The sequence below is a fragment of the Pararge aegeria genome, chromosome 26 (assembly GCF_905163445.1).
Source record: "Pararge aegeria chromosome 26, ilParAegt1.1, whole genome shotgun sequence".
Lineage (NCBI taxonomy): Eukaryota > Metazoa > Arthropoda > Insecta > Lepidoptera > Nymphalidae > Pararge > Pararge aegeria.
Genome location: NC_053205.1, coordinates 8,924,068 through 8,937,590, shown reverse-complemented (window position 1 = coordinate 8,937,590; position 13,523 = coordinate 8,924,068). Strand labels below are relative to the sequence as shown.

The following is a 13,523-nucleotide window of genomic DNA, read 5'->3' as shown; positions in this document are numbered from 1 at the left end:
ACTTGATGTCCTGAAACTCCACTGAGTTTGTATACATACAATCCTCTAAGTTTAAACGAAATTTTAAAATTTAAGCGGGTAGGTTTATAAATACGCCGCCAGCAGGAAGAGATACCGATACAGATATGCAATCCCACCATAGCATTATACATTTTTTTTCATTGAAAAACCTTTTAATTTTCTAAAAGCTGTCTATTACTTATCTTTGACGGCCGACTGGCGCAGTGGGCAGCGACCCTGCTTTCTGAGTCCAAGGCCGTGGGTTCGATTCCCACAACTGGAAAATGTTTGTGTGATGAGCATTAAGTGTTTTTCAGTGTCTGGGTGTTTATATGTATTTTCTAAGTATTTATGTATATATAATTCATAAAAATATTCATCAGTCATCTTAGTACCCATAACACAAGCTACGCTTACTTTAGGGCTAGGTGGCGATGTGTGTATTGTCGTAGTATATTTATTTATTTATTTATTACTTATCACACACAAAGGTTGCTTTGTGGTGCATTTGCTACTCTGGTAAAGTTTAGTGTGTAGGTAGGCATCAGTATCTACGCTAGTGCATTAGGAAATTCCTGTAAACTAGTCGTAAGTTGGAAATAAATAAATAAATAAATAATTTTCAACTGAATTCTATGGGGTTTTTTTGGAGTTTTTTAAAAATACTAGGCTCCGGGCTGTTACTGAGAATTCTTTAACGGAAAAAACAAAAAAAAAACAACAATTCGAACCCAGGATTTCGTGATGCGTAGTTGAACCTGCTTAATACTAGACCAACGCGGCAGATAATATTAACAGGGAAATTATAATTTTCCAGATTCTTCTACCGTCTGTTTAAATGTCCAGATGTCACTGGACGAAATACTCAAAACATTGTTGCTCGTACTACAGGTGAGTTGAAGGTGTATTTTATATTTTCTGCTTTCTGAGTCCAAGGCCGTGGGTTCGATTCCCAAAACTGGAAAATGTTTGTGTGATGAGCATGAATGTTTTTCAGTGTCTGGGTGTTTGTATGTATATTCTAAGTATTTATGTATAATATTCATCAGTCATAAAAACTTACACAACTTCCTTTTATATATATAGATTATCAAACAGTTTAGTGCATACCCTGTATGCACGCCACTGTCCCCTAGCAGTTTAGCCCGCTACAATTTCAACTACTTACCATCAGGTGAGATTGCAGTCAAGGGCTAACTTGTAGTGGTTAAATAACCACCTGGCGCAGCGCTGTACTTAAAGTTGCAGTTCCCGGGTTCTATAACCGGCAGATAAGATTTTCCAATGCGGGCTGGCGGGCTATAACCCCATTATTTGATTACAGAAAGACCCCGCAGCAGCTACGTCGGTCACCATCCAGCTAATCAAGGCGTTCAAAACGCGACGTCCCGGCTTTGATTTCGACTCGACAATGTGTGACATTATATTGAAATGTCTCAGCACCATATGCAATTTAACGCCTTGCATTTTGAGTATAGCCAGGCATGTTGACATATGGGAGTCATCCAAGTGAGTTACTCTTTTATTTTTTTTTGACAACTGTATGACGCAGTGGGCAGCGACCCTGACTTCTAAGTCCAATGCCCGAACCTCGCTACGGGCACATTCCATCAGAATACAGACAGACGACGTTTCAAAAGTGCTTATATTAGGCCTACTTAAAATAAATGAATTTTGAATTTTTGAATTTTGAATGTGATAAACATCTTCCATCACACCACAGTCTGGACAATTGGGAGAAGGACTCTTCTTTTGAGCATAAAAGCAAATCTGTTTAGTGGAATGTGTCCGGAGCTGAGACGAAAAGCTATGATAATATTAATTTATTTATACTCTTTATTTGTACACCACTCAAAAAAACGAGACAAAAAAAGAACAAACACATTAAGAATGAAGCAGGATACAAAAGGCATTTATTATACCTTGATTATGTTTATTTTTATTATCTATATGTTCATATATGTATGATTGAGTATATATTAGTTTATTATTTTATATTTATTTATTATATTTTTCTTATTTGTGCAATTTTGTTTATGTATTTGTATTTAGCTATTTGAAGGTACGTTTATAATAATTTTACACCACCTGTCCGCTCTCTCTCATCTTGTCCTAATCCAAAGGTTGCCTGGCAGAGATCGCTACTTAGCGATAAGGCCGCCTTTTGTATTCTACTTCTGTCTTTCTATTTCTTTTGTTTTTTTATTTTCCTAACTTCATTGTGGTGTACAAATAAAGAGTTAAATAATAATAATAAAAGGCGGCCTTATCGCTAAGTAGCGATCTCTGCCAGGCAACCTTAGGATTAGGAAAACTAAAAAGAAAACAAATAGGTGGGGTACACTATAATAGTACATACATACGAATATCTACATACTAATACTTAATAACATACATAATACATAATGCATAATATTTTGCCTACTCAATTTGCAGCTGATTTAAATAACTCTACCACCATTAAAAGCTACTCTATTCAGAAGCGCCGTGCATAAATAAAATCGAAATAATACAGAGGCTTCAGAGGTGCATTATGTACTGTCTCTGAGACGTATCTGTGAAACCGACCAACCGATTTTTTTTTTAGTAAACCACTGCCATAGTTTTTACTGAAAGAAATCAGATGAAGCCCTAACATCACATGCAAAATTAAGTGACTACTTTCACTTTATTAGGTACGCGTCGCGTGGCGTAGGTACTATGCGCGTGTCGGGGTTTTATCTTCAATAGGGTTGTCACAATAAGCATATTTAGAATTAGTTTGTATGGAAAAATAAATATGCTTCTTTGGGATGATTCCTTATGGGGTTTACTTATGCATCCTTCAACATTATTTCGTACTTCGGTTACACGTTGTATATAATGACTATTTATGTTGCCCGCGAGTTTGTAATTCTTTTTATAGTAACAAATGACGGAACAAGCAGATAGAAGTTAGTTAACGCGGGAGAAAACGCGAGGACAATCTACTATCTGACAAAGCTATTCTACACAATACACTCCGACCCACCGCGGCACATCGCCCGCCCGTGCTTTCACTTTTCTCGTCTCTTAATGGTCGTACCGTGATGCTAAATGTTTGTATACACCATTCATCATCATATCAACCCATTGCCGGCCCACTACAGGGCACGGGTTTCCTCCCACACTGAGGAGGGGTTAAGGCTGTAGTCCACCACGCTGGCCCGTTGCAGATTGGTGGACTTCACACGCCTTTGAGAACGTTATGGAGAAGTCTGAGGCATGCAGATTTCCTCCCGATCTTTTCCTTCACCGTTGAAGCAAATGATATTTTAATTACTCAAAACACACCATTGATTTTAATTAATTTTATTTTCAGTTTAGAAGAAGTTATAAATGAGCTAGTTCGGAAAACCAGAAATACTGAGGGGGAAGATATTTGCAAGCTTTTGCGAGAGGATTACAGAATGCGAGTTCATGGCCCAGAACTGTTTCTGATGGGGTAGGTTTTATTGTGTTTTCTATCCTACTATGATATTGTTACAATATTGTTACAGTCCAATTTCATTTTCAAGTGACATCTTTATATCGTCTGCGAAAGATACAAAAATCGTTCGTGGGATTGAGTATATGCTTTTATAATATGATTCCCGAGGTAATTTTGGAATTACCGATGCATAAGTTTAAACAATGTGTGAAACCACATTTCATAAATCGATTTGAATTTTTCCGCACTATGCGAGTTGTTGGGTGTTATTGGGATATTATAGTCAAGCCAATGACGTTTCTAAATGATTATCCGCAGCCTAATAAAATACTAAAAACTCTTTTCCAATATCCTTTTCGAAATTCCACCAAAAAAATCTATAGTGATACTAAAATAATGAACGTTCAATAATATATATATAGCACGTGCATCTTCATTAGAAAATCAATAAACAAAACAATCCACACTAATATCACTTTCACAAAAAAGAAAAATAAAACCAGCCGAGCCAGTTTCCTTAACTTACCTAGAAATAGAACAAATTATGGTAAAAAATCCCTTGCCTTTGAAGGCGCCAAATTTTATAATAAAATACAATTACATATACCTATAAAAAATGTAAACTCATTTAATGTATTCAAAACTAAATTAGCTTCTTATATATTAAGTAATACCAATAAATTTAAAGACGAATACATTGAATGAGTAGATAATAGTAAAATTGAATTTAGTCTAATGGCGAAGTGTATTAATTTATTATAGAAAATTAAGTTTCCTATGTAAGTGACTTAGGTCTTTTTATGGGAATAAATGTCTTTAAACGTAATAACGTCTGCTAGGCACAGGCCAAAGGCCCGTCTAACTTATACGAGAGGCGGTTTTAGAGCACAGACCCACCACTCTGCTCCAATGTGGGTGGGTGGGCTTGTTTATGAATGTGTAACATTAAATGTGACTTTCCGATGCTCAGAGTAGAACTTCCCGAGGTTCCTTGACTGCATGGTTTTTTTTTTAATTTTATATTTCTAACTATTACAGGATAACGGATGATGATGTTGATATGCTTGAAGCTGTACCAGAATTTTCATTGAAAGGTATGTTGGTAAATTATCCTATAAACAAGATCTGATGTTTTTTTATTGCTACAGTGCATGCCTGGGGCAGTGAGAGATGCCGACGCCGCACCTCTCCGCTCGCACTTTGTAAAGGGTGCTTCTTAATACACCAAATTATTAAATGTTTTGCACAATTTGTCTTGATTATTCAATTCAATTAAAACTAAATAAATGCATTAAAGAAAGAAATTGTTACGTTACAGATCTTACTTCGTGTTTCGGCAAGCTGTCAAACTGGGAAGACCTGACGTCACGAGAGAAGAGATCTGTCAAATCCGCCCTCCCGGCGTTGTGGAGCAGTCAACGCAATTTCGAGGCTGATATTCAAGAGTATGATTTGACAGGTAAGTTTAGTTTCTCTAAAATCTTATAAGTTATAAAATTGATAAGACCGTTTTTGCGCATTTGTTTTTTAATTTCTTTTTTTCTCTTTTAATTTGCGCAATATAGATTTTATCTATCTATCTAAGTGGTGGTTCGATCCCAGACAATAACAATTCAAGAAACAAAAATTTCAGAATTTTCTCTTGTCCGATCTCAGTGGACTCCCCTGCCGGGGTGTAATCCTCCGCCCGTTGCAAATATGTATTTAAGTAATTGTTCGGTCCATTCATTTACATTTCTCATCTGTGGTCTGGACCGTGAATGTCTATGGATTCTACTATGTTATATATTATTTAAAAAAAAACTAAAGGATCACTTCCTATCGCAATACGGTGGTACTGTTTAAACTTAGTTATTATTATTATTATTTTTTTCCTTTACTCTTTTTTGTGTTAGTTTAGCTAGCTTATGTCTCTCTTAATCGTTTTTTCTCCTTCTAACTAACAATATAGTTTTTATTTGCAAGTTGTGGCAGTCTTTAAGTGGGTCTACAATATTACATTTATATGTTATTTCATTTTTTGTTTAGTTTTTAAGAGTTGTTGTTTTGTCCCTTAAATAAATAAATAAATAAATAAATAAAAATAAATTATATTATTGGAACTAATGTATTTTTTTTTTGTTGAGTCTTTTTAATACTGTTCTGAAATATTCGTTAAAAGAAAACTAAGTCATGGGATACAATCAACTATTATAATATTCGTACTACGTGAAGTATATTTAAGTGTATTAATCTATTTTTATCTAAGTAAGTATACTAATGTTGTTTTGGCTCATTTTATGTGTTTATTTTGTACACGGGCGTGAGATTAAATCTCGAATAATAATAAATATTGGACGGCCAACTGGCGCAGTGGGCAGCGACCCACCCTGCTTTCTGAGTCCAAGGCCGTGGGTTCGATGTCCTTCAACTGTAAAATATTTGTGTGATGTGCATGAATGTTTTTCAGTATCTGGGTGTTTATATATATATATTATAATTATTTATGTATACTATTCATAAAATTATTCATCAGACATCTTAGTACCCATAACAGAAGCTACGCTTACTTTGGGGCTAGATGGCGATGTGTGTGTTGTCGTAGTATATTTATTTATTTATTTAATGATTACTAATTCTTCCAGACTGTCCCACGTGGGTGAACGCAATGGTCTCAGCGTATCGGAACACCGAGCAGCACACATTCAAATGGCTAACGGAGATGGACACGTGGCCGAGGAAGCCGTTTGATATATCAGCTGTGAGTATCACATCCATTTATTCAGTGTGAACTTTATTTGAAAAAACTAATTTTAAAATGTAAAATTTAAATTGTTGATATTGGAAAAGAGTAACTGCTGAGTTTCTTGCTAGCTTCTCTTCTCGGTAGAATCTGCCTTCCGAACCGTTGGTAGAGTCACTACACACAGACAGACTTGACGTTTCAAAAGTGCTTTTATTAGGCCTACTTGAAATAAATGATTTTTTTTTTTTTTTTTTTAATTTGGGTTAATTCATTGCATGAGGCTTTTTGGGGTCATATCCGAAACATGTACACACTTTTTTGTCGTTACCTATGTTCAGTTCAAACACTGCACCAATTTTGTTAATTGGATAGAAGCAACTTTGCGGAAATCCATAATATGTTATGAAAATTAAGCTTAATTTGCTATATTCCGCGAACAGCAGGAGAATCTGTATGGTGTTATTTATAATTTCTTCAATCCTCATACTCCACACCAAACAGATCTTCGGCAATGTACCCTCTACGCATGTTTCGCTCTGAAGCCGGAGCATCCTCAGGAGATGTTAACTTTACAATGAATTGTTAAGAACTTAACAATTATTCATTGTAAAGTCGTTCGGAGCGAAACGTGCATCATCACTTAACTTGTAGTGGTTAAAAAAAATACATATAATACGTAATATTGTGTGGCATTTTTCAATTTTAACTGTTAAAGTTATTATTATGATTTATTTTATGGAATTACCGCTGCGACGATAGGACCGAGTGCGAGAACGTCGACCGCAAGTTAACAGCTGAGAGCTATAGTAAGGTGCCCATAATTATCTTTTCCGGGGACTAATCTTTTGTAACCGTTAATTTCTGTATCCTTAAGTAAGACATAAAAAAATATATAAATGTTCATAAATTTGGTTCATGTTTGACATGGTAAAATATCTGCATTGAAAAAAAAAATATCCTGCATATAACAAAGTATCGTTCCCAGAGGATTAGGAAAATGTTTTCACTAACGTCGAGGAATAATTGAGTAATTAATTGAGGAAGTAATTTGACGGCCGATTGGCGTAGGGGGTAGCTACCCTGCTTTCTGAGTCAAGACTGTGGGTTCGATTCCCACAACTGGAAAATGCTTGTGTGATGAACATGAATGTTTTTCAGTGTCTGGGTGTTTATCTGTATATTATAAGTATTTATGTGTATTATATTCATAAAAATATTCTTCAGCTATCTTAGTACCCATAACACAAGCTACGCTTACTTTGGGGCTAGATGGCGATGTGTGTGTTGTCGTAGTATATTTATTTATTTAGGTTTCACCAATCGCTTTTCACTGGGCAACTCATATTACCTAACTTGTGTATGATTGTTGCCACAAATTGTCGTATCTTGGGTTGTTTTATCATATTTTGAATTTTTCGTATGGTTTAGACGAACAACTTTTTTTTTTTTTTTCTAGTTGATGGAGGCCACAATCTGGGACCGTATCCGCGACACGTGCGACGTCAAGCTGCCCACGTTACCTCAGCACATACACCCGTCGGACTGTCTCGCTGAGTGGGCCTTTAGGATTATGCTGAGGTGTGTAGCTGCTGGCACCATTGACACACCCAGGATGGTGTATAAAAATGCATGCAAAAACTTATATTCATCTTTAAAATCCTATCAACCGATTAACGTTCACTGCTGGATATTGGTCTTTTGTAAAAGGTTCTAAAGTCAACAGGTTTGTGCCGCTTGCTTTCAGCGGCTTTTTGTAAGCCGTTAAGGGTCTACCAACACTGCGTTTACTGGTGCGGTGTTGCCATTCCAGCTCCGGCACTCGTTGAGCTATGTCGGTAATTCCGGATCACCTCAGTTCTGATTTGATCACTTAGAGATACTCGGAGCATAGCTCTCTCTACCGCCCGTTAAATGACTCTGAGCCTTATTATGAGTATAAGTTTGTTAACTATGCTCGGGTTTCTAACTGCACCTACCTTGATTAAATTTGATACATTTATAGCTTTAATTCCATAGATGAATATATACAACGTTTAACCGAATTACGAAATGCTGTCATAAGGACTCGCCTTCAAAAAATATTATATCAAAGAAAGAAATTTATTTGTTCATACAAACCGATGATAACCCTATTGAAGATAAAAGACCGACACGAGCATAGTACCCACGCTACGCGACACGTACCAAATAAAGTGGCACGTCACTTGATTTTAATTTTACATGTTATGTTATGACTGTATCTGATTACTGAAAGCAGTAAAAACTATGAAAATGTAAAAATTGCGGCGGTTTTCATTTACACGTTGTATAATAGATAGCGTAGATTAAAAAAAAAATGGCATATTTATTTCGCATACATATTATATATTAATGTAAAAGAGGATACTACACCGTATACACATATATGTGACGGGGTCGCTTGGACGGCTACTCTTCCAACACATTTCTAAATTATAAAACTACCTGAATTGTTGGTATAACTGAAAATGTATTTCTTTTATAGCTGCATTGAAATTATTAATATTGTTATTATTATTTTTTATATAATTTCGTAATGTAAATTTATTTCAATAATGACAAACTTTTGTAACAATAAATTGTTTTTTACTTTATTACTATTTTTTTATTAATTAGTGAAATAAATACAGATTTGTATGACATTCAGAACGTGTACAGTTAGGTACCTATTACTAAATAAAAAAAACGTGTGTGTACTTTTGTACACGCGTAAGAAGTTATACTTTGGTGTAAAAAGATAAAAATCTTTTTAAAAATTTTACATTTCGCCTTCGTTTGTAGAAAAAACGACTCTAACAATAGAAAAAAATACATTACATTCCTTGAAAGTTTATAATAACTCACTATCTAGTTAAATAAAGTTTATTTAAGTACCACAAAAAAAATATTTATGCATATTTAAAGGAATGGACATAATGAACAAAATTTAGTTTGGGCACTAATGGACTCGTAGTTATCGGACAACCAAGTTTCACTCAACATTAAAATTTAAGATTTTTGTACAATTAAATCACCGGAATGAGCCCGCAGACTTTGACAATTCAAAGTGTACACTGTCAAACCTTACAGCTAACTTCAGGTTGTCGGTTTTTTGTGACAGTGTGCGCGCGCATCGTAAAAGTTAAGCAGACAGCTTCATACTGTTAATTTTGTGTCACAGATGCGCGCGCATCTTAAAATTTCACTCTCATAATTTTTTCATAACGCGCCTCAAAATAAATAGATAAATATGCTACGACAATACACACATCGCCATTATGGTTACCAAGATGACTGATGAATTATTCTAACAACTATGTAATATATTCTTTCAGATCCAGCTACTTGAAGTCGCTGAAGGAAACCTCAAATGAGGAGCTGGATAAGCTGTCTCACTCGCACGAGCTGCTGTGGTGTGCGAGTGCGAGCGAGAGAGGGTTACACGCACAGGTTTTGGAGTGCTGCAAGCATGTCACGTGGGTACACTCATCAATCATGTTTTATTGAAAACTTGACTACCGAGCGCTGCGGTCTGAGCATCTGTATTTTCAGAATTGTCTCTGGTCTGGTTTGGTGGGAGCCGTTACACGTTTTTGTAATATATCCCGACACACAAACATTTATTTCCTATTGGATAGAAGCAGGTGTTACAATGCGGTAATCCATGATATATTATGAAAATTAAGCTTAATTTGCTATACTCCGCGAAAAGCAGGAGAATCTGTATGGTGTTATTTATAATTTCTTCAATCCTTATACTCCTTATACGAAACCATATAACTTAGTTGCCATTCAAATGAATTCGGTTATTGAATGGAAAAATTATTTTTCAAAACCGGTAGATTAGCGCGTTAAGAAATAAAAGTTCCCTATCTGTATTATTATGAGAAGCGGTGATAGCGTAGTAGGTAAGGCTTTCCTTTCGTGGAGACCGTGTTCGAGCCCCGGCACGCATCACTGACCTTTCGGAGTTATGTGCGTTTTTAAAATTTAAGCCTGCATGCCAAAGAGTTCTCCATAACGTTCTCAAGGGCGTGTGAAGTCTACCGATCCGCACTGGGCCAGCGTGGTGGACGGCCTAAACCTGCGAGGCACTGGGCTATCACCGCCGTATTTCATAATAATATAAGACCTTAATAACCAAAGTCGTAGGTAGAAGTTAGTAAAGAATATTTGTGTATATACAAAAATGTTGGTTCCAGTGGTTTGTACGAGAGCGAAACGATGAAGTGGTTACGTCACAAAGTGCTAGCCCGCAGAGCGATTGCACTCGAGAGAAACGATAGCGAAAGTTTGAAGAGCGCACTCAATTTTGCTGGTAAATTATTAATCACAAACTGTTACCAACGATTTCACTTAAGCAGTTATAGCCTAGTGGTTAGAACTACGACTTCACTATCGGTGTTCCGAGTTCGAATCCTAGCATGCACCACTAACTTTTCAAATTTATGTTAGTTTTAAACAATTAAATATCACATGAGGGAAAAGACCGTGATGCCTGAGTGTCCTCTGTTATGTTCTCAAAGATGTGCGGAGTCCACCAATCCGCACTGAGCCAGCTTGGTGGACTTCTGCCTTAACCCCTTCTCACTGTGGGAGGAGACCCGTTGCCAGCATTGCGCTGGTAATGTGGATATGACGACTTTGACCTTGAACTCAGGACCACCGACCTAAAACCACAGCACTCATAACGTACGAACTTGCAGGGAAAGATTACCACTATTTTCACTCGATTCGTTACGTACGCTACTACGCTCGAAATGCTCCAAAATTTCTTGCGCTCTCTTTTTTTGAATAATATGATTGCTCAGCACCAAACAAATTGATATATTTAATATAAGTTTAGCTTTTATTTTTTAACTAATATTTTTGTAATGTACATCTGTAACTGACTTAGTATACGTTTTGGACAGCTGTAAGTATACTAAGGATATTCATATATAAATAAATAAATAAATCATCGCGCTATGGAGGTCGTCATAAGTGTAACTGCACCATAAACAGAGCAGCACTTCGGATGGCATGATATCCTGCAACGTCACGCCCTGTGTCCATCAATTCGAGGCGTAGGTGTTAAGTCTCATGAACCTACACACCGGAACACGGCATCGTAACAATGCTGCTTAGCGGCAGAAATAAACATGGCCTGTAATCACACCGGCAACCACGCCCTACACACCGGAACACAGCATCGCAACAATGCTGCTTAGCGGCAGAAATAATCATGGCCTGTAATCACACCGGCAACCACGCCCTACACACCGGAACACAGCATCGCAACAATGCTGCTTAGCGGCAGAAATAATCATGGCCTGTAATCACACCGGCAACCACGCCCTACACACCGGAACACAGCATCGCAGCAATGCTGCTAAGCGGCAGAAATACGAGCTATGGGATAGAAGCACGCGTTACTTTGCGGAAATCCATGATGTTTTATTTAAATTAATCTTAATTTGCTATATATCGCCCGTTACTTTTACAAGCAGAAGCAAAAGTTCGCAACGTATTGGTCGTTCGCTTTTGCTAATTTAAGTGACCGTACTGCGTTCTAGTGTTTTTAAGGCGCGTGTTTTTAAATGGGTTATGGGAGAATAGGACATTTATCCCTACTTAAACTTATAATATTATAAATGTCAATGTAAGTCTGTTTGTTACGCTTTCATGCAAAAAGTACTCAACCGATCCTCATAAAACTTTGTATAAATATTCTTGGAAGTGTTAGAAGTAATATAGGATACCTTTTATTCCAACATTATGCTGGGTTCCTTTGGCAGAGGGGATAAGTGTTTGGCAATTTATAACAGATTTGAATAATTATTTTTGTACTATAAAGGCTATAATATGTGTTTAATTTTTCCCAAACTGTGGTTGGAGATAGAGGCCAGAACTCCTCAGCGGACAGCAGCAAACCCCCCTCATTTAAGGCTTAGCGATACTGAATACATTAATTATTTTTTTAGATCTACTACTAAATTTAATGCCACATCAAAAAAGAAAAATCAAAAGCAGACGAAGCCGCGGGCAACCGCTAGTTATTAATATTTAAGAATTAATCATAACACTTCAGTGACAATAAAAACCCGTACTCTAATTATTTTGTTTATGTAAATAGATTATCAAAGATAAACGCATTTGCACATATATGTGTACAAACGCGTATCAAAAATTGCAATCTAAGATGGAACGCGCTTTAGTTTGCGCTTGACAGTTACAAAATAAACACGCGGGCTACCTATACTCTACGCGAGGGACACTCGCTAGCGCGATATCATTGAAACGCTAAGCTGTACAGCGCCATCTGTCGTTGAGAGTTGGCAACACCAACTGAGTTCATTTATTTCAAGTAGGCCTTATATAAGCACTTTTAAAAGGTCAAGTAAAATGTATGTTATTTATTTGCCTTATAAAGTACCTAAACCAATTTTTTATTGTTACTTTTTAGTGGAAAGTTGTTTCAGAAATTGTTTAGAAAATAGTAAATGTACATATCTCTTTTTATTTTGTTTTTAATTTTATCGCACTTGTTTATTAAGGTTTCTCAAACGTACTTTACACTAAAAAGTAATGAAAAGATTGTTTATATTTTAGGAAAAGTTAGAAAAAATGGAGTACGTTTTCCCATTATGCTTTGTCTAATTTAGGATGATATACTGCAGGTGGTGCACGTCGATTATTTTTTCTTTATTTTTTCGGTTAAATAACAGATAATGTCCCGTATCAATAAAAAAATCTTAATTTGACATAGAATAATAATAATAAAATTTATTTCCGAGAAACATTGTAACATGATGGTACAATAACGTCTACGCGTCCAAATATGTTTGGTCAAATGGCATGCAATATTAATCTTATATATATATTTCTTGTGTGTCACGGCCGTTTAGGAGAAACGGCTGGACCGATTTGAATGAATTTTTTGTTATACATTTGGGTGGCACCCTGGATGGTTTAGATTCACAAATCAGCCCGACAGATGGCGCTGGGGTCCGCTAGTAGGTAGATAAACTAAGAACATTCTTAGTTTGACACACTAATGTCATATTATTTTTTATATGTTAGGTTGCATGTATGGAGGGTAGAGGGAAGGAGAGTCATCTTATATGGGAGAAAAGTTAAAAAAGTGTCCAGTTGTTGCGCTAAATAACAGTTCAAAAATCCTCCACAATGGCGCTGGTGGATGCACAGGGTATGGTATGAATGTAGCAATCGTAGATGAATTGAAGTATGCCGAGTTAAAAAATTTAATGTCATCATCGACTAAAGTAGTTAATTATTGAGAATTTCAACAACTTACGTTGTACAAAATATTGTGGTAAATATAACCTTACTTCCTTGTTTACCTTGTTTATT

The 13,523-nt window shown here is 36.2% G+C and overlaps 1 protein-coding gene across 1 annotated transcript in view; it reads left to right on the top strand.

Moving 5' to 3' along the window:
- The window catches only part of LOC120635175, a 96,969-nt gene that overhangs the window by 62,447 nt on the left and 20,999 nt on the right, over window positions 1-13,523 (top strand). Inside the window, exons 39-47 of the mRNA XM_039906108.1 lie at window positions 818-891; window positions 1,325-1,509; window positions 3,341-3,463; window positions 4,487-4,542; window positions 4,767-4,907; window positions 6,073-6,188; window positions 7,630-7,751; window positions 9,506-9,646; window positions 10,373-10,488. Coding sequence (XP_039762042.1) covers window positions 818-891; window positions 1,325-1,509; window positions 3,341-3,463; window positions 4,487-4,542; window positions 4,767-4,907; window positions 6,073-6,188; window positions 7,630-7,751; window positions 9,506-9,646; window positions 10,373-10,488 — 1,074 coding nt within the window. The remainder of the gene's footprint in view (window positions 1-817; window positions 892-1,324; window positions 1,510-3,340; window positions 3,464-4,486; window positions 4,543-4,766; window positions 4,908-6,072; window positions 6,189-7,629; window positions 7,752-9,505; window positions 9,647-10,372; window positions 10,489-13,523) is intronic.